Source organism: Leptosomus discolor, chromosome Z (assembly GCF_034619465.1).
Source record: "Leptosomus discolor isolate bLepDis1 chromosome Z, bLepDis1.hap2, whole genome shotgun sequence".
Classification (NCBI taxonomy): domain Eukaryota; kingdom Metazoa; phylum Chordata; class Aves; order Leptosomiformes; family Leptosomidae; genus Leptosomus; species Leptosomus discolor.
In genome coordinates, this window is record NC_141419.1 from 16,303,391 (window position 1) to 16,320,941 (window position 17,551).

General features: G+C 52.4%; 1 protein-coding gene across 1 annotated transcript; it reads left to right on the forward strand.

Moving 5' to 3' along the window:
• The first annotated feature begins 4,423 nt into the window (after positions 1–4,423).
• On the forward strand, positions 4,424–9,858 carry LOC147413225 (cell cycle checkpoint protein RAD17-like). Its single transcript, XM_086479502.1, has 6 exons — positions 4,424–4,500; positions 4,971–5,117; positions 5,679–5,825; positions 6,590–6,710; positions 8,037–8,094; positions 9,451–9,858. The coding sequence occupies exons 1-6, from the start codon at positions 4,459–4,461 to the stop codon at positions 9,716–9,718; spliced, it is 783 nt and encodes a 260-aa protein (XP_086335628.1). The 5' UTR covers positions 4,424–4,458; the 3' UTR covers positions 9,719–9,858.
• Positions 9,859–17,551: the final 7,693 nt, after the last annotated feature.

Sequence of the window (17,551 nt, forward strand, 5' to 3'; positions counted from 1 at the left end):
ACTGCAGAGAGCTTAATCCTGGAAGCCCTGTGCCTCTACGGTCCAGATGGGGATGCCATGTTCACCGTGCTGGAGAATTACCTCGAGGAACACACAGAAAGGCTCGTTCATGGCACCATCAATGTCATTGTGTCCCAGTGCAGCGAGGAGGCCCGGAGGCTGCTGCGCTCCCATGCTGCCGAGGAGGAGGACGGCAGCCCTGCAGCCAGCTCCACCTCCTCCCGCTCCAGCTCCTCCGGCTCCAGCTCGACCCGCTCGAGCAGGCCGAGCTCCTCCTGCTGCCCCAGCCCCAGCTCCACCAGCTCCCGATAGGGGACTGCCATCTCCCACCTGGCCTCCTCCAGCAGCCCTGCAGGGTCCGATGCGGAGGACCAGAACAGCACGTCGGAGGCAGCACTCCACGGGGGTCTGGGCCACCCCCCATCTGCACCCGTCCCTGCAGAGCAGCAGCCGCCCCAGGAGGAGCTGGTGGCAGCAGGTCCCTCTGCCCAGGCCTGCAACCGCAGCCCCTCTGCTCCCGACCGGGGCCGGGACCACTTGCCCGCAGGTCCCCGGCACCCCCCAAAGAGGAGGGCCCCCAGCCCCCAGGACTCTCCCCCGTGCCGCAAGAGGCCGCCCCGCCGGTCGCGCTAGCAGGGGTCCTTCAACTCTTTCCTGCAGAAAAGGGAAATAAATGCCTATTTCCCTGACACGGTCTCTGGGTGCTGCTTTCTCCCCCTTCTCCTGGTGCCTTTCCCGGAGCCCTGTGCCCCACCAGGGGTGGCACCAGCCTGCTGGGGGACCCGGCCCAGGGCCCCTGGAGCCCCAGGGCCATGTGAGCGGAGCCTCCTCCTGCAGGAAATGCTGCTGCAGCTGCGTGTTCACAGCGTGGCGTCTGCGGAGGGCAGGGCGGGCAGGAGGGGAAGCTGGTTTTGCTGCTGCTGCTGCGCTTGGGACTAAGCTGGGCATCGCTCCCGCCCCCCGTGGTGTCCATTGGCAGTGAGCAGAGGAATTGGGGTGAGCTACACCCTGCCCCCTCCAGCACTTGTTTCCGCACCCGGCAGGGGGTGAGAAAGCAGAAACCTCTCCAAGGTGGACTGATGTTTGTCCTGCTGGAAATGTCTGTGCTTTCACCTGGGGGGCTTGTGCATGCGGGAGCAGAGCTCGGTTTCAGGCGTCTTTGGAAGCAGTGAAGCGGCCAGGTGTGGAAGGTCATGGCCTGCCAAAAAAGAGGCTGAATGGATTCCCCTGTTTCCAGTGCTTCTTGTGTTCAGCAGCTACTGACAGTGCCAGTTCTTCAGCTCTTGCATCTGGCATGCTAGCGTATTGGAGGAGCGTGGATCACAGCCATGTTCCCTGCTGCAGGTGACTTGTGGATTTGTGACGGTGCAATTGCAGTGAACCAGTGTTTACATCCCAGGAAATGCTTTGTCACCTTTCTGCCTGTGTCTCTCAGACGTTTTGGTTTAGGGAAGGGGTGACCTGCAATCGAGTCAGAAGCGATTGTGATTGGTGAGGCCACACCTCGAATACCGTGTGCGGTGTTGGGCCCCTGTCTCCGAGAAAGACATTGAGGTGCTGGAGCGTGTCCAGAGAAGGGCAACGAAGGTGGTGAAGGGTCTGGAGAAGAAGACTGATGAGAGTGGCTGAGGGAACTGGGGTTGTTTTGCCTGGAGAAGAGGAGGCTGAGGGGAGACCTTGCTGCTCTCTGCAACTGCCTGAAAGGAGGTTGTAACGAGGCGGGGGTCGGTCTCTTCTCCCAAGTACGAAGTGACAGGACGAGAGGAAGTGGCCCCAAGTTGTGCCAGGGGACGTTTAGCTTGGCTATCAGGAAAAATTCCTTCCCCGACAGGGCCGTCAGGCATTGGAACAGGCTGCCCAGGGGAGTGGCGGAGGCACCATCCCTGGAGGTACTGAAAAGACGTGTAGGTGCGGCACTCAGGGTCAGGGTGTCGCGGTGGAGCCGGCAGCGTTAGGTTAACGGTTGGCCTCGGGGCTCTTAAACGTCTTTTGCAACGACAATGCCTCTGTCCGGAGCGCCGGCCGACCGCGGGCCCCTGCGCCTCAGCCCGCGGGCGCCACCTTGTGCGCAGCCGGCCGTCAGCCGCGAGGAGCTGCTCGCGCCCCGCTTCTCCTCGAGAGGGGTCCGGCGCGCCGCGGCCAATCAGGACGGCCGGCGCGGCGCGGCCCGCGGGACCCGGCCCGGTCGGAGCGGCGGCCGGTCCCGGGGCCCTCAGGTCGCTCGGACCCCTCAGGCCCTCAGGCCGCTCGGGCCCCTCCGGCCCCTCAGGCCCGGGGCGACGGCTGCCTGCGCCGGGGGCTGCTGGAGCTTTGTGTGCGCGCCGTGAGCTCGGGGTGCGGCTGAAGAGTTAAATGCCCCGCTCTGCAGAGGGTCCAGCGAAAAGCGCAGCTTTGGGGGTAGGAAGAGCTTCGTGGCGTCAGCGCTGTGCCCAGGGTGCCTGAAGGACCCGCCTGTTCCCCCCTCTGGCCTCTCTCCGTGTTGCAGCGTGCGACACCCTTTGGCAGTGCCGGCGCCAGCAAGGGGGAGCAGCTCCTCAGCCTCAGCTCCCCGCAGCTCGCCGCAGAGCACCAACATGGACGCAGAGACGGAGTGGAGCTGCCCCATCTGCTTCGATGCTCGAGATGACGTTGCTTGCGTGATGCCCTGTCGCCACCAGTTCTGCCTGGGCTGCATCGTGCTCTGGGCACTGCTGCAACCAGAGTGCCCAGTCTGCAGAGGACTGGCGGAGACTGTTGGCTTTTCTGTGCGGGGACAAAACTACCATCTGCAGTGTGGTGCCATCACATCCCCCAAAGAGCCGGCAGATGCCAGCAGCCGGGCAGCAAGAGCTCCCAGCCCCCCAGCCGAAAGCAGGCCCCCTCGCCCTGTGGGGGTGTCCCCTCCATCTTCTCCACAGGGGATACTGTCCCCAGCTGAGCAGGGGGCTGCGGGACCAGAGGCCGTGGGTGGCCTCCTGCCCGAGGTCTGGGCAGAACTTTCCCGAGGACAACAGCATCTCCTCGATCCCGTGTTGCCGTGGCTACGCCAGGAGCTGGAGGCAATATACGGGGCCTGGTGGTGGAGCGTACAGACTGCAGAGAGCTTAATCCTGGAAGCCCTGTGCCTCTACGGTCCAGATGGGGATGCCATGTTCACCGTGCTGGAGAATTACCTCGAGGAACACACAGAAAGGCTCGTTCATGGCACCATCAATGTCATTGTGTCCCAGTGCAGCGAGGAGGCCCGGAGGCTGCTGCGCTCCCATGCTGCCGAGGAGGAGGACGGCAGCCCTGCAGCCAGCTCCACCTCCTCCCGCTCCAGCTCCTCCGGCTCCAGCTCGACCCGCTCGAGCAGGCCGAGCTCCTCCTGCTGCCCCAGCCCCAGCTCCACCAGCTCCCGATAGGGGACTGCCATCTCCCACCTGGCCTCCTCCAGCAGCCCTGCAGGGTCCGATGCGGAGGACCAGAACAGCACGTCGGAGGCAGCACTCCACGGGGGTCTGGGCCACCCCCCATCTGCACCCGTCCCTGCAGAGCAGCAGCCGCCCCAGGAGGAGCTGGTGGCAGCAGGTCCCTCTGCCCGGGCCTGCAACCGCAGCCCCTCTGCTCCCGACCGGGGCCGGGACCACTTGCCCGCAGGTCCCTGGCGCCCCCCAAAGAGGAGGGCCCCCAGCCCCCAGGACTCTCCCCCGTGCCGCAAGAGGCCACCCCGCCGGTCGCGCTAGCAGGGCTCCTTCAACTCTTTCCTGCAGAAAAAGGAAATAAATGCCTATTTCCCTGACACGGTCTCTGGGTGCTGCTTTCTCCCCCTTCTCCTGGTGCCTTTCCCGGAGCCCTGTGCCCCACCGGGGGTGGCACCAGCCTGCTGGGGGACCCGGCCCAGGGCCCCTGGCGCCCCAGGGCCATGTGAGCGGGGCCTCCTCCTGCAGGAAAAGTGGCAGTAGCTGCTCATTCACAGCGTGGCGTCTGCGGAGGGCAGGGCGGGCAGGAGGGGAAGCTGGTTTTGCTGCTGCTGCTGCGCTGGGGACCAAACTGGGCATCGCTCCCACACCCTACTGGCCGCATCCGCTGGTTCTGGGTCCCCTCAGTTCCCTCTGGCCCCTCAGTTAACAGTCCTGCTCTGCAGAGGGTCCAGCAAAAAGCGCAGCTTTGATGGTAGGAAGAGCTTCATGGCTTCAGCGCTGTGACTAGGGTGCCTGAAGGACCTGCCTGTCCCCACAGCGCTGGGGGGCCTTGGGTCAGCCCGCTACCCAGTGGGGCAGGGCCTCGAGCGGCTACGCGTCCTCGCCCGAGTCCTCTGAAGATTGTAAAATCCTTTGTAGGAGAACCGGCGTCGGAGTCAGAATTCCCTCAGCTGCCCGCTCACTTACCAGAATACCGTCGAGACACCTTGCTTCTTCAGCCTGAGGTACATCTGCAATAGCTGCGGGATTCCAGGTTTGGTTTGAAAAAAACCCAGACAGGACGCCTAAGTGATTGATGCAAATTCTCCAGCACAGTGGTTTTGTCACTGCTCTTAAGGTAGGTGTGTTGGGTCTGTCTAAGTTCTGTCTAATAGAATAATTAATCTGGAAAAGCGCTCTGGAGGCTAGCTTTGGAGGTGGTTTAGGTTCCCAGGCTCTGGGTCTCGGGTCAAGTTTTGAGTATCTCCAAGGAGAGAGGTTCTCTCACCTCACTGACGGGCTTGTGGTGGAAGGTGGACGTTCCCTTGCTGCGGCCTGTGATTGTCACCTCTCATCCTTTGGCTGCGCATTGCCAAGAGGAGTCCGAGTTCACCTTTCTGTTACCACGCATTGAGAGAGTTGAAGACAGCAGTGGCTTCTGCCTCCCCATCGCCCCTGTTAGCCTTCTTGGAGAGGGAGCCAGCCTCCCTTTTGTATATAAGCGTCACTTCGTAGATCACGTGTGCCAGCTCCCTAACCATCGGAACGTACCGCAGCTTTTATAGGACGCTTTTCCTGTGTAAAGCTTGTGCTTTTTTTTCCTCGTAGGGTATTGTGGAAAAATCGCATATGTCTGGAAGCGTGTTTAATTTATACCTTCACCAGAACTATGTAGACTTTTTTTCTGATATAGATGATGTAGTGAGAGCCAGTGAGTATTTGAGCACCGCTGATGTCCTTTGCAGCAACTGGAGTGTAAGTGCCACCTTTTATACGCACGTGCTTTGTTTTCGTAACGCTCTGACTCAGTATTTTTTCATTGATTTTCAAAAAATCAAGTGTTTTTTAATACCCCAAAACGTTGAGCTTTGAAATGTCTCTCTAAGCGTTTATGAATGGTAGGAAGCAATTTTCTTACGAGCCAGTAAGAATTAAGCTCTATCACTTCAAACTTGCAGCGTAGGTGACAGTGAGTTGCTAATGAATGCCGAAGTACATCCACTACACAAGAGATGCGGGTCCACCTCTTTGTCCAACTTCTGTCGGTATTTTATTGTAGTGGGTTACAGCGTTTGTAAAACATTCTACAAAGTGTTAAGTAGAACAAATTCGTGCTAAAATGTGTTGGAGCCTGTGTGCCCTTTCCCTGAAGTAATTGAGCCAGCTTTTTCATGCAGCTGCTCTGAGTAAAAGTCTCACGGTATTCTGAACGTGTTCTGGGCGTGTTGTGTCACTGCAGTTACAGACTGTTTTAGTTCAGGTGAGACATACTGTACAGAGAGCTGGAGTTCACCCAGTGCTCGATTTCTCTCTTAGACACGGCTTGAGACGGAAAAATACAGCGCGTCTGTGGCTACCCGAGGGGTGATACATTCAAATACGTCCAGAGCCTTTGCCCATCACCAAGGAGGGATGGGGTTCCGGCCTTTGCATAAACCCCAGTGGTTCTTTATCAATAAAAAGGTAAATGCTTGATCAATTTTTTTCCATGTTTTTTTGGTAAGGTGTGACGGTTTGAGTGGTATAGATGAGATTTGCTCCCAGTGCTAAACTTGTCAAATGTCCCGTTTTGGTATAAGCTACTTCTGAAAGCACTTGCTCAATCGAAGGGGTACACTGGTGTTATTCTTTTAATGGGAAAATAAACTGGAGGCCTCTGACAAAGTCTGATTCCTGTGTCCAAGTTGGCCTACTGCTGGGAGAGTCTTAATCCTAAGTTACCGGAGACACAATTACTGTTGAAATACTATAAAGTATTCCTAAAAGTAAGTTCAAGCTTTCGTGCTCTTTCAGTCACATTAAACTGTTGTGTAAGTTTGACAAATGACTGCTGTTATGTTTTATGTGTTTGTCAGAAGTCGCTTGTTCATGAGACACGAAAGCACTCGGCCAGTTTTTACATTTGAGCTAATATTTCTCTTGCTGTAGCGGGCAAAAAAGATTGGCCTGGATGGGTGGGGAATTCAGGGATAAATATTTTCTGTAAATTTTAATGCCCAGCAAAAGGCAAAAGTGAAGGGATTTACGATTTTTAGGATCTGCATATGTTAACTCTGCTTAAGTGCTCATCTTTTTTCCTGGTCTCATCTTCAGTAGCTTGTGTGTAGTCATCCAGCAGACAAGAAGAAAGTCTCGTCTTGTCCAGTACAGAATAGCTACATCAATAATGGTGTACCAGGTTTTTCCCTTGTCTTTCTCCTCCCCCCCCTCCCCCCCAACCCTTACAGTATCAAGAAAATTGCCTGGCTGCAAAAGCTCTCTTTTCAAGCTTCTGCTTACCACCCGAGTGTCTTCAGACAGAGCTATTGCCCTATCTTGCTATGTTAGCAAATCCAATGAGAAACCAAGGTAAGATGGATGTAACTCCTGATCTTGGAATCTGCTTTGTAATTAAAGCATGCTGAAAAATGTTGTACACAAAATGTCAATACTGCCTGTGCTTCTGTCTCGGTAAAAGAAATGCTTGGAGTAGACGCATGTAGCTGATATCCACAAACGTTTCCAGTAACACAGCCAAAATTAAAGCCGTCCTGCAGGTTTGAAACAGCACCAAGAACATCTTTAAAACTAACGTAACTGAAAGAATTAAAGCCAGCGTCTCTCTTGGCAGAAAAGAGGCCTATACGATGCTTTGTTATTGTGGGAGATGGGGTCCTCGTGTTGGAGTTTTGGAATGATTTTTCCCTTCTTTAACTGCATAGGTTTCTGGTGTCTGTGTACTTTTGGATCTCGCCGTGTTGCCCTCGCACTCAGTCTCTTAAGGTCCTTGCACAGCCCTTCTGTCTGTCTTCCTGTCCTATACTAGCTTGTCTAACTGGGTGGCATCGGCAAACTTGCTCATCTCACTCTTCACCCCTTTTTTCATAGGGTTTCTTTTAAGAAGGTGCTGGCTAGCCCAGGTCCTAGCACAGATCTCTGCAGAACTGTATTGGCAACTTTTTCCCACTGCAGGAGTTAACTGTTACCTCATGCCCCTCTCCCCACTCCAAACCGATTATTTATCAAACTTTACTCATTAAGTTGTTCTCTTCGGCTGAGGGCTTCTTTTAAATGTACGCTAGAGGGTTTGGTGAGAAGACTTTTGGAAACCTAGCAGGCAATATTAGCTAGATCTTCCTTGCTTACCAATCCCTTTCCGGTAACATCAACAGACGTCAAAGGCTCGACAGAGCCTTTCTCAGATAAAGGAAGCATAATCCAAGTTTGCAGTGCTTTAAAAAGACGTGTAACCTGAGGTCATCCAATAGCCGACAGTTCATGTGGAAACATTTACTCTGTATGGTACCTGATACAAAAATGACTCTTTAGACAGCTGGGTCGCTTATGCTGTGTTAATTACTTCTAAGAAAAGGCTTCACGTCTTACCTGAGGCCTTGACATCAGGATGAATTCATTTTGTAGGCTATGGAATAATAACTCTGCATCATAAATACGCAGCTGATGAGCGTCAGGGAATTTTCTGTGCAGGCAATCTGTAAATACGTCACGGTAATGTGGTAAACAGTTTGAAAAAAAGAATACGTCCACGCGTGCGCCGTGTTTTTGGTATCCGAAATATTGCAAATGTGTACAAGGGTACTTGACCTAACTTAGGAATTATTTGTTTCCCAGTATGTTTAATTGTACGTGCCTTATGATCTACCCAATGTGAAACTGGTGATTCTTTGTTCGCAGCTCAGATTGCTTTTATCCAAGACATTGGGAGGCTACCGCTGAAAAGACATTTTGGGAGGTAAACTTGACTTCTCTCTTTTCTCAAAGAAAGTAAGACTTTCTCTCTTAACGCGTTGAGGAGAAGAACCCTTTCATAGAGAAGCATCTTCAACGTACATCAGTGACGTGACATCTTCCCTTGGCAAAGCGTGTCAGGGCATGCGACAAAGCTTCTCATACTGATCGCTGCGGTATTGCTGTCCCAGTTGAACTGTGAAATGGGTCCTGTAAGGTCAAGGCTCTGTTACCCAAGAATCACCCAGTTCCTCAACAGTTGTACGAAAAGCCATTTAGGTTGCTAGTCAGGAAGAAAGCGTCCCTAACGGTGCGTTTCTCTGCAGTCTCCCTCATCTAAGCCCAAATGTTTGTAACTTTACAACTTAATGGTACGCTTCCTTATGCCGTTAGTTTAGTCTGCAGCATACCTGTAAACATTGATAAGCATTTTGTATCTGCATTGGTAAGCTGGGTGTGTGTCACTTAGAGTTTTACCTGAGGGGTAGCTTTCTCCTGAAAACACAGTAATCCTTTTTCACTTGGTCACTATCTTGAAAAGGAAGTACACAGAAATGTAGGTATTTTAGTAAGCATTTGCTTCCTTCGGGAACCCTGGCTGAAAAGAATCGGTTTTGTGTTACTAAGCAGTCCTTGATAAAACTTCCATGCAGCTAGTTCACTGGAAAAAAAGAATATTTTAGTTCTTTTCCGTTATATTCCTCAATGGAATGGGGATGGTAAGAAAATGGGCATTGAGGAGGGTGCATGGTACTTGATCACCTGGCACTGGTGCCAGGACGAGGTTTTTTTGTCAGTAACTGCGTAAGTTTTTATTATTCCCATGTAAAGTGGGAAAAATAATAAACATTGGTGACAGACTGATACAGAGGTGCTAGAAAGACTGAGAAGTCCAAATAGTGAAAGAAATTTTCAAGTTAAATTGAAACTCGAAAGCAGCAGTGGGTACTGGGAAAGTGACGGAGCACAAACTTGATCTGGAATTTGGCTGTTGCTGTGCTTTGAGGCTGCGTAGGGTCGTCCTTTCCCCGAGAGGAACTCCTCTGTCTTCTGAAGGCCGTCAGCTAAGCTGTGCGGTGTTGAGTTCTGGGCCCAAGTATCTCCACCTGCAAGATGGGCGCAGAGCTGTAAAAACATGATCCTGAAGGTAGTGATGGAAGCACAGCATGTGTGCAGCTTGATTGATCACGCTAACTGTGATTGATGGAGGGTTTTACTGCCAGAAAATGCGAAAGCTGTTAAGCACCGGTGAAGAAGGGTGACCCGTGCGGCACCCGGGCAATCTTTTCTATGGCAGCTTCTGCCTGAGAGAGCAGCTGTTTTGTCGTGGTAACTTACTGTTGCAATGATAATTTTACAGGCTAAAGCTTGAAACACTTACTGATAAAGATCCTGGGGTACCAGACGTATTTGTGAGCTCTGAGGAGGACCGTGCCGACGTGCATGCTACGGAGACGGCTGCACAGACGGGGGAAGACAGCACGAAGGAGAATGAATCGGATGGGTTCCCTCTGTCTTCTAGCCAGTGCAGTGGAAGTGAACTGCCTTGCAGTCAGCCTCAGCCTGTTGCAGCTCAAGCAATCATGGAGGAAGACGAATTCAAAATAGAGGAATATGATAGTGACTGAGTACAAGAGAACATCGACCTCTGACTTGCCTGAACAGATGAATATGCCGCAGAGGCCTTTACTAAATAGAGCATGGTCTGCACAAAAGTACTGCTTTAGCTGCTTAGGTGGGCTCGGAGGCCAAGTCTAAACGTGCTGTGTCAGCATTGAGACAGCGCTCCTCAGCTTCCCCTTAACTTTGCAGGATCAGACCTGAGCTGGACACTAAATTACAAGCTATTCCCTGCCTCTCCTGAGCCATGAAATAACCTCTGACAATGAAAAGAGGGTAATAAATGGTGACTGAAATTAGTTTGAGAGAGACTGTAGGTAAGCAGTGTCACTCTAAGTTATTTCTTACACGTTTGGATTTACTTTGCAATTGTGCGGTGTGTTTCCTGAGTACGCATTTGATAAGTTGTTAGCCTTTGAAGGTTTTATTAAAATTCATGCCTTAAAAAGAAATTGCTGTGTGGAAGCTTGGCCCTTCTGAAAGAAGAGACCGCCGTGTTCATGTAAAAGCTTTGGTTACGCCGCACCGACGACGTAAATAAAACTGCCGCTGTGTTAATACTGTTTTGTACTCTGCCACAGATTTTTATGTGTTTACAGACTGAACATATGTACAAGAGATTACTTTGGATTCCTTTTTGAAAAGAGATTTCCGTAGCTTACGGAGAGGAAAATGTAACAGTCAAGCCTAAGTCCTTCCCGTCCTCTGTATTCTGTAGGAAGTTAACAGTGTAGTGTGCAGTTTTTCTCCTTAAATTGCAGTTGTGCTGGGGGAAAGAAGAATCCTGTGTTTGGTAACTGGCACGTGAGAAGTGTTGTCCGAATAGACTGCTCAGTGCTTCAGCATTTCTCTGTAACTGGGATTGGTCCGTGTGAGTCAACCTAACACGTTGCTGTGGTCAGTGATACCACAGGAATAAGAAAAACAATCAAACAAAACAGCTTTGAAAGTGTAACGTATGTTTGCGTTTCTGTCTTGCCTCCCTCCAGAGTTTAGCAGAAGAAAAGGCGTGTTTATCCACCATAACCTTGGAATGAACGCTGCTCTGAAAAAGTCCAGGTTTGTCCTCTCTCAAGGGACAGGTGTAGCCTTTCCATCTACAGCTGCCGTTTCATTTTGAAGAGGGAAATTCCTCTCCTAATTCTTAAATTCCGTTACAGCTATACTCATGGCAGCAAAGTCAAAAAGTTTGTGGCTGTTGATGCCCCTTGACGCCTTTCCCCCTCTCCAGGGTGCTTTGGGTGGGGTGACCCCTGCTCAGCTTGGGTGGTAGCTCACTTCTCTTGGGCCTCCTGCAGTTGTGTGTCACTGAAATGCTGTCCGACCCCTCCTGTGCTCCCGAGGGTGCAAATGACAATAAGGCATGAGGCGCTGATATTTGCTTTGCAAGCAAAACTCCGAGCTACTTCTTTACATCGTTTCAGCTTTCCTTACGGTAGTGCCAGGTAATGACAATAATAACAGGGTTACTTTCACATCAACTCCTTTGCATTACTGCTGGCCTTGCCCTTACTAGGGCAGTGTTCAGCGCCCACCTGGTCAATTATAAATTGTAATAAGGGAGACTTATCACTGTCAACTACAGCGTTCGTAGTAGTTTGTGTAAAGTCTCTTTCACGTGAAAACACCACCAAAAAGAAAAAAAGGCGTTATTCTCTTCAACGATCTCTTCTGCTCGAATGTCTGTGCTCTTGCCTTCGAGTGGCAGAGGTGTGCAAAATGTGGGAACAGGACGGAAGCCGCAAATCATTGAAGTGCTAGTGAGCACCCTATTAAAGGCAGTGCCAAATTAACGTGAAATCAACCCCTAGGTCAGCCAAGGGGAAGCGCTGACAGCTGTTGGGCTTGTGTAGCTGCCAGCAGGCATAGGAATGAATGCCAGTGCTGCAGCCCACCCTCCCACCTGTCTCTGGGGCTGGAAGAGTCTGTTTTGGCTCCCTTGGCAATGTCACCCAATTGCAAGGTGGGGGAAAGAAAACGGCCCTGCAAATAGAAGGGATTTGGGAGCATCCCCAGAAGGAAAGATACACGTATTTTTTTGGTGTGGTCAAAGAATTTCAATGGCCAGCCTTTGGGAAACCGCCACGGCTCGTGCTTGAACCCATCCAACACACCCTCTCTGACCGTAGCTGTAATTCAGGGTGTGTTCCTGTCACAGTCACAAAGAGGTAAACTCTTCCCGGGGCTGCAGATTCGAATACCCGTCGAGAGATTAAGGCACAAAGGAGGCCATACATTGTCAACAGCACTACAAAGTTTTATTGAGAGAGAGAGAGAGAAAGGGAGAAAGAAAGGGAGGAAGGGAGGAAGAGAAGAAGAAGAGCACGCCGCAATAGTCACCACGGGGGATCTGCGGCGTCTGGTGGTTTTTCCCATCTAGCAACGGTCCAGTCCAGGCAGGCAGGCAGGTCTCAGCTCTGCTCCGCTCCGCTCCTCTTTTCCCCTTTCTGCTTCTTGCTGCCGTCTTGCTTCCCTTTGCTTTTCTTTTCCTCCAGAGGCTGCCGAGGGTCCCTTTTTTTTTGTACCATAGTCCCAGGCCAAGCCGGTGGTGATGAGCTGCGTTCAAGCGGTGAGATCCAATCCAACGGCGGCATGTTGCTTCCACGTGCCGATCACGAGCTGGCAGTCTATGCAACCTCCATTACACGGCTTGCAAGCTGTAGCGCATAAGCCGAACAAATTCATGCCTTTCGCTGTTACCGCGTAGCGACAAAAAAAGATTTTCAGGAAGCCGTGTCGTCTGGCCCAGGGTCCTACCACGTCTGTCACTATGGTGACTTGAGTCTCTGCTTCCTTTCCAAAACCACAAGGTACAAAGTTTGAGACAAACATAAAGTTCAGCGGTCCTAATTCTTACAGTTCCGCGCAGATGACACATCACTAACGTGTGAGGGAGGGTCAGCACAGTGCTGGATGCACCTGCCTACTGCCTACGCCGAGGTCAGCCCTCGCCCGGCTGTGAAGACACACCTTTGGCTGCCATGGCCTTCTCGGGCTTCCCCTCCTCTAAGGAAGCGTTAGAAGAACGTTTTCCACCTTGTCTAACAGCAAAGCTCTCCAGAGGTGAACTGAAAACTTCTGCAGACTGTGGGCCTGAATAGGAAAGCTTTTCCTTCTTCTGCCGCCTGCCAACAAAATCCGTGACTAGCACCAACTGCCCGACATCCTCACCCTTGTGCAGTCTCTGATTCACATGGATACCAGAGGGGAGCCAGCCTGGTGAGATGCATTCCTCCAGCTGCAGAAGTACACGTATGTTCCGTGTGAATGCAGCCTGGTTCGGGTTGCACGATCGGAACTTACAGGGAAGTAGTTCTCTTACTGGAATGCAGTGCACTGGAGTTGGCTCCAATATGTTTTTACACCAAAGAGGTCCTAGACGCAAGCATGCACGAACATTTCTCCCTTCACAGGCAGATGTACGGGCAGCTCCCTGCCAGCACGTTAGAAAAGGAGCTCACGAAACCACTGGCAGTATCAGGGCACTAGGAAAATGGCTAAACCAGCCAAACAAGAAGTTTCAATAGTTTGGCAAAGTTTTCAAGATTTAAGTTGAGAACTTAACAGAGAGGGGGGAATTGATGCCATTCTGTCTTCTATTACCGCCTTTGAGGACGTTCAAATCAAACCCAGGCCAATTAGGCAAATCACTTCACCTGTTCTTTTGTTGGTGTTTTGGTTTCTTGTGCCTTTGGAGCAAGCACGAACTGTGAACATGGGTGTGCAGAGCATCTGGCATGATGAGACGTCGGACTCAGCTTTGACCTCTGTGTCCCGACAGCAGCTACCCCAGCAGCTACCCGGGAGCACGCACCAAACTCGTCAGCCTCGACGCAGAGTTGCAGGCCGTTAGCCCTCACCTTTTTGCTGTGGACTTTTCGCTACTCTCTGTATGCCGGCGGCATCCAAATGCTGTTGGGAAGATCGGGTGCTTTCCATCCCCTTCAATAATCAGTAAGAGACAGTCGCTGAGCTTAAAGACGTAATGAGACGCGGTCCACTGCTATAATCAGAGCAACCGTAACAAACGCACGTACAACTCAGGAAAAAATCCTCCTCCACTATGACAGGACAATTTCCATGCCAGCCGGAGGTGGCTTGTACTATTTGAGACAGCGCAGGACCTTGGATAAGCAACTATACCACAGCACTCCTGTAAGACGCTGCCACGATTTGCAAAATGTTCTAAACATTTGGAAAATGTTTGGGAAGCGCTACTAATACCAACTTTGTAACCTGTTGCCTCAAGTGACTGCGTCAGGTCAAAAGCTGAACGAGGATCCCACAAGTCCTCGCTGGCTCTTTATTTGGTAAAGTCATAGCTTCAAATGAGGCATGTTGTCAAGTGTCTGTCTGAACCATGGTCCTGCTGCTCAGCAGTATCAGATAGTCACACAATCTCAACAGAAGGCAAAAAAGAGAGCTTAAACATGTCCTCCTTCTTTTAGGCGTGTCCTTCACGAAGCGAAAAATGCCTTCATTTCACTTTCTTTGCTTTTATAGAACACAAGGCGTTTTCCATGCAAGATACAGAAGAGAACGCAGGAGCATTGCCCCATTCAATCAGGTAGAAGCTCTTCTTGGGAAGGTAGTGAATGTTCACAATTTGGCTTGAGCGGCACACCAGTCAAAAATTCCTCTCTCCCGATAGTACCAACGAAAAAGCAAAATAACCGGGTTGTTCTCTGGTTGTCATCATCATTATCGTTCTTCATAACTGCCATGATCATGATCACTGCTCACCTCCCCTCTTTCTCCGTCAGCACCGTATAAAGCCATTCCGGTGCCTTACTACTTGTTTTCTGCTGTTCCCAAAGGCACCTGAACCATTGCTCCGAAACTGCCTCCACCCAAACTGGAAGAGACCCGAAATGGTCGTCTCTGTTTGCCCTTCCATTTCCAAGACAAATTCAGCTATACGTAGCAACTCCCGGTAGAGAGGCGCGCAACCTCTTCAAATTATGTATACGATTAACATCAAAACCAGCTTTTAGAAACGAAGGGGGGAAAGGAGGGGGACACCCGGTGGGACTGTTGGTTTGGGTTTTAACCCTGACTGGCTACGTCTAGATGACGTATCAATTCTGGGTAACAAATACTAAGTGAAAAACAAGGACGCAAAGATTTCTAATGCAACTGCCTTACACTTTGGGTTTTAGTGGGTTACTGGCTTTTGAAAGCTCATATCCACCCAGAGCAAGTTCAAATCTATAAGGAGTCCAGCTGCAGCCTGCAAGAACTATTGGAAGCCATGCGGCTCTGAAAATCAGGGCCAGAATCCTGGCGATAAACCCAGGTATTTTGCTGCTAAATTCCACATTTATGCTAAATGTCTACTTTTTAAAACCCACCTTCTCTCTTCATTCAAAGAGCAAGAGTCAGCTTCTCAGAGTACACAGGAATGTCTTCCCCTAATTGTACCGGAGAAGTTCTCCGCACCTCTTCACACCTTCTCTTACTAGAGACCTTTGCTGGCAAAGCTGAGCCTTGACTGGCAGCTAACCTCAGCAGCAGCAGCACGTCTCCAGAGCAAATTGCATTTTTGGCTCTGCTTCTCTGAAACAAGCTGTCGTCTTAGGAAACAACGTTCGCTTGATCTCCGTGTCATCAGAGAAGGGGGAAAGTACTGCCACTTTATTGCCGTCTGACTGACACTACTCTCTTCTTCCAGCCGTTTCAAGCCCAGGCAGGCAACAGGGTTTTGCTAGCCACAGTGCAAACCGGAGCTGCAGGCAGTAACAAAGTCGGTGAATGATGGTCTAGCCCACAAGCCATCTGGCATGCAAGTAGTTTAATGGATCCGGAAGCCTGCGTGGCTACCTGGCGGGACTGCCCCGTCTCCCTGCGCTTCCCTCAGGCTGGCGAGTCACAGAAGGGTCTTGGTGCTGGATCTTTTCTGTTCCTGCTGGCAGTGACACGTGTCCCTCCCACTGTCCTGAAGCAGTACAGCGGAAGGCAGCTGCACAGCCAGAGGGCGGTTGTTCCCCTCTGCAAAGCCGGGATTTCCCTTCCCGTTTGTGAATGCCATTTAGGAACTGGACACCTTCACTGGGCACGGAGGCATCAAACCACAGCCCTTCTTCCTCCTTCCCAAACCACCGTAGCACTGCATCGTGCTCCTTGACTCGTGCGCTCCCTTCACCTTCCATTACGCTGTTTTCATTTTCTGAAGGTCCTGTGGCAAAACTTTAATTAACCATATATACAGAGAAATAAGGGTACCGGGAGACGTCGTTAAAATTATTGCTTGAGGTTTGCCGTGAGCTTTGTTTGTAGATGCAGGGTGACACCATGGAAACTGGGGAGGTCTCCTCGTGTAGAAATACGTCCTCTTTGCTCTCCTTTAAGAGCCAGTATAGGAGGAGTACTCAAAAAGCATAGGCAGTAGATTCCACAGAGCAAGAATATGCAAGGAAGTTGGAGTGCCACAGGGTCTGACGGGCCATTGTGATGTCACAGTGTGGTGGAGGGTGCCGTCACCTGTCGGTGGACTGTGACATCCTTGAGCGATGGACTGTGACCTCACGTCCCTCGTTACTTATCCTGGGGCGCCGGCAGAGCCTGGCCCAGTCTGACTCGTGCCTGGACTCCTGCCGAGCGCGCCTGCGAGGCAGATCTGGAGGGTCGAGCCAGGCTTGTCGTGGTGCTGGGTGGTGCTTCGGGGGCTGACGTCAGCAGCTCTCGGTGCCCGTCCCGGAGCCATCTGCTGTGTGAGTTTCCCCGGCCCTGCCTGGTGCAGGCAGCCGGGCACCGCAGGGCGTGCCTACGGCAGCAGAGGTGAGCTGAGCTGGGCAGGGAAACATCCCCCTGCGGTGGCCATGGGGCGGGCGCTGGGCACGGGGAGCCGGGAGGGCATCCTTCTGAGGGGCCTGGGCATTTCTTCCTCCCCTCCCCTCTCCTCCCCGGGACAGCGAGTGACCGAGGCCTCTCCGTTTCACAGCACGCAACACCCTTTGTCAGCACCGGCGCTGGTGAGGGGAGCAGCTCCTCAGCCTCAGCTCCCCGCAGCTCGTCGCAGAGCATCAACATGGACGCAGAGACGGAGTGGAGCTGCCCCATCTGCTTCGATGCTCGAGATGATGTTGCTTGCGTGATGCCCTGTCGCCACAAGTTCTGCCTGGGCTGCATCGTGCGCTGGGCACTGGTGCAACCAGAGTGCCCAGTCTGCAGAGGACTGGCGGAGACTGTTGACTTTTCTGTGCGGGGACAAAACTACCATCTGCAGTGTGGTGCCATCACATCCCCCGAAGAGCCGGCAGATGCCAGCAGACGGGCAGCGAGAGCTCCCAGCCCCCCAGCCGAAAGCAGGCCCCCTCGCCCTGTGGGGGTGTCCCCTCCATCTTCTCCACAGGGGATACTGTCCCCAGCTGAGCAGGGGGCTGCGGGACCAGAGGCCGTGGGTGGCCTCCTGCCTGAGGTCTGGGCAGAACTTTTCCGAGGACAACAGCATCTCCTCGATCCCGTGTTGCCGTGGCTACGCCAGGAGCTGGAGGCAATATACGGGGCCTGGTGGTGGAGCGTACAGACTGCAGAGAGCTTAATCCTGGAAGCCCTGTGCCTCTACGGTCCAGATGGGGATGCCATATTCACCGTGCTGGAGAATTACCTCGAGGAACACACAGAAAGGCTGGTTCATGGCACCATCAATGTCATTGTGTCCCAGTGCAGCGAGGAGGCCCGGAGGATGCTGCGCTCCCATGCTGCTGAGGAGGAGGACGGCAGCCCTGCAGCCAGCTCCACCTCCTCCCGCTCCAGCTCCTCCAGGTCCAGCTGGACCCGCTCGAGCAGGCCGATCTCCTCCTGCTGCCCCAGCCCCAGCTCCACCAGCTCCCGATGGGGGA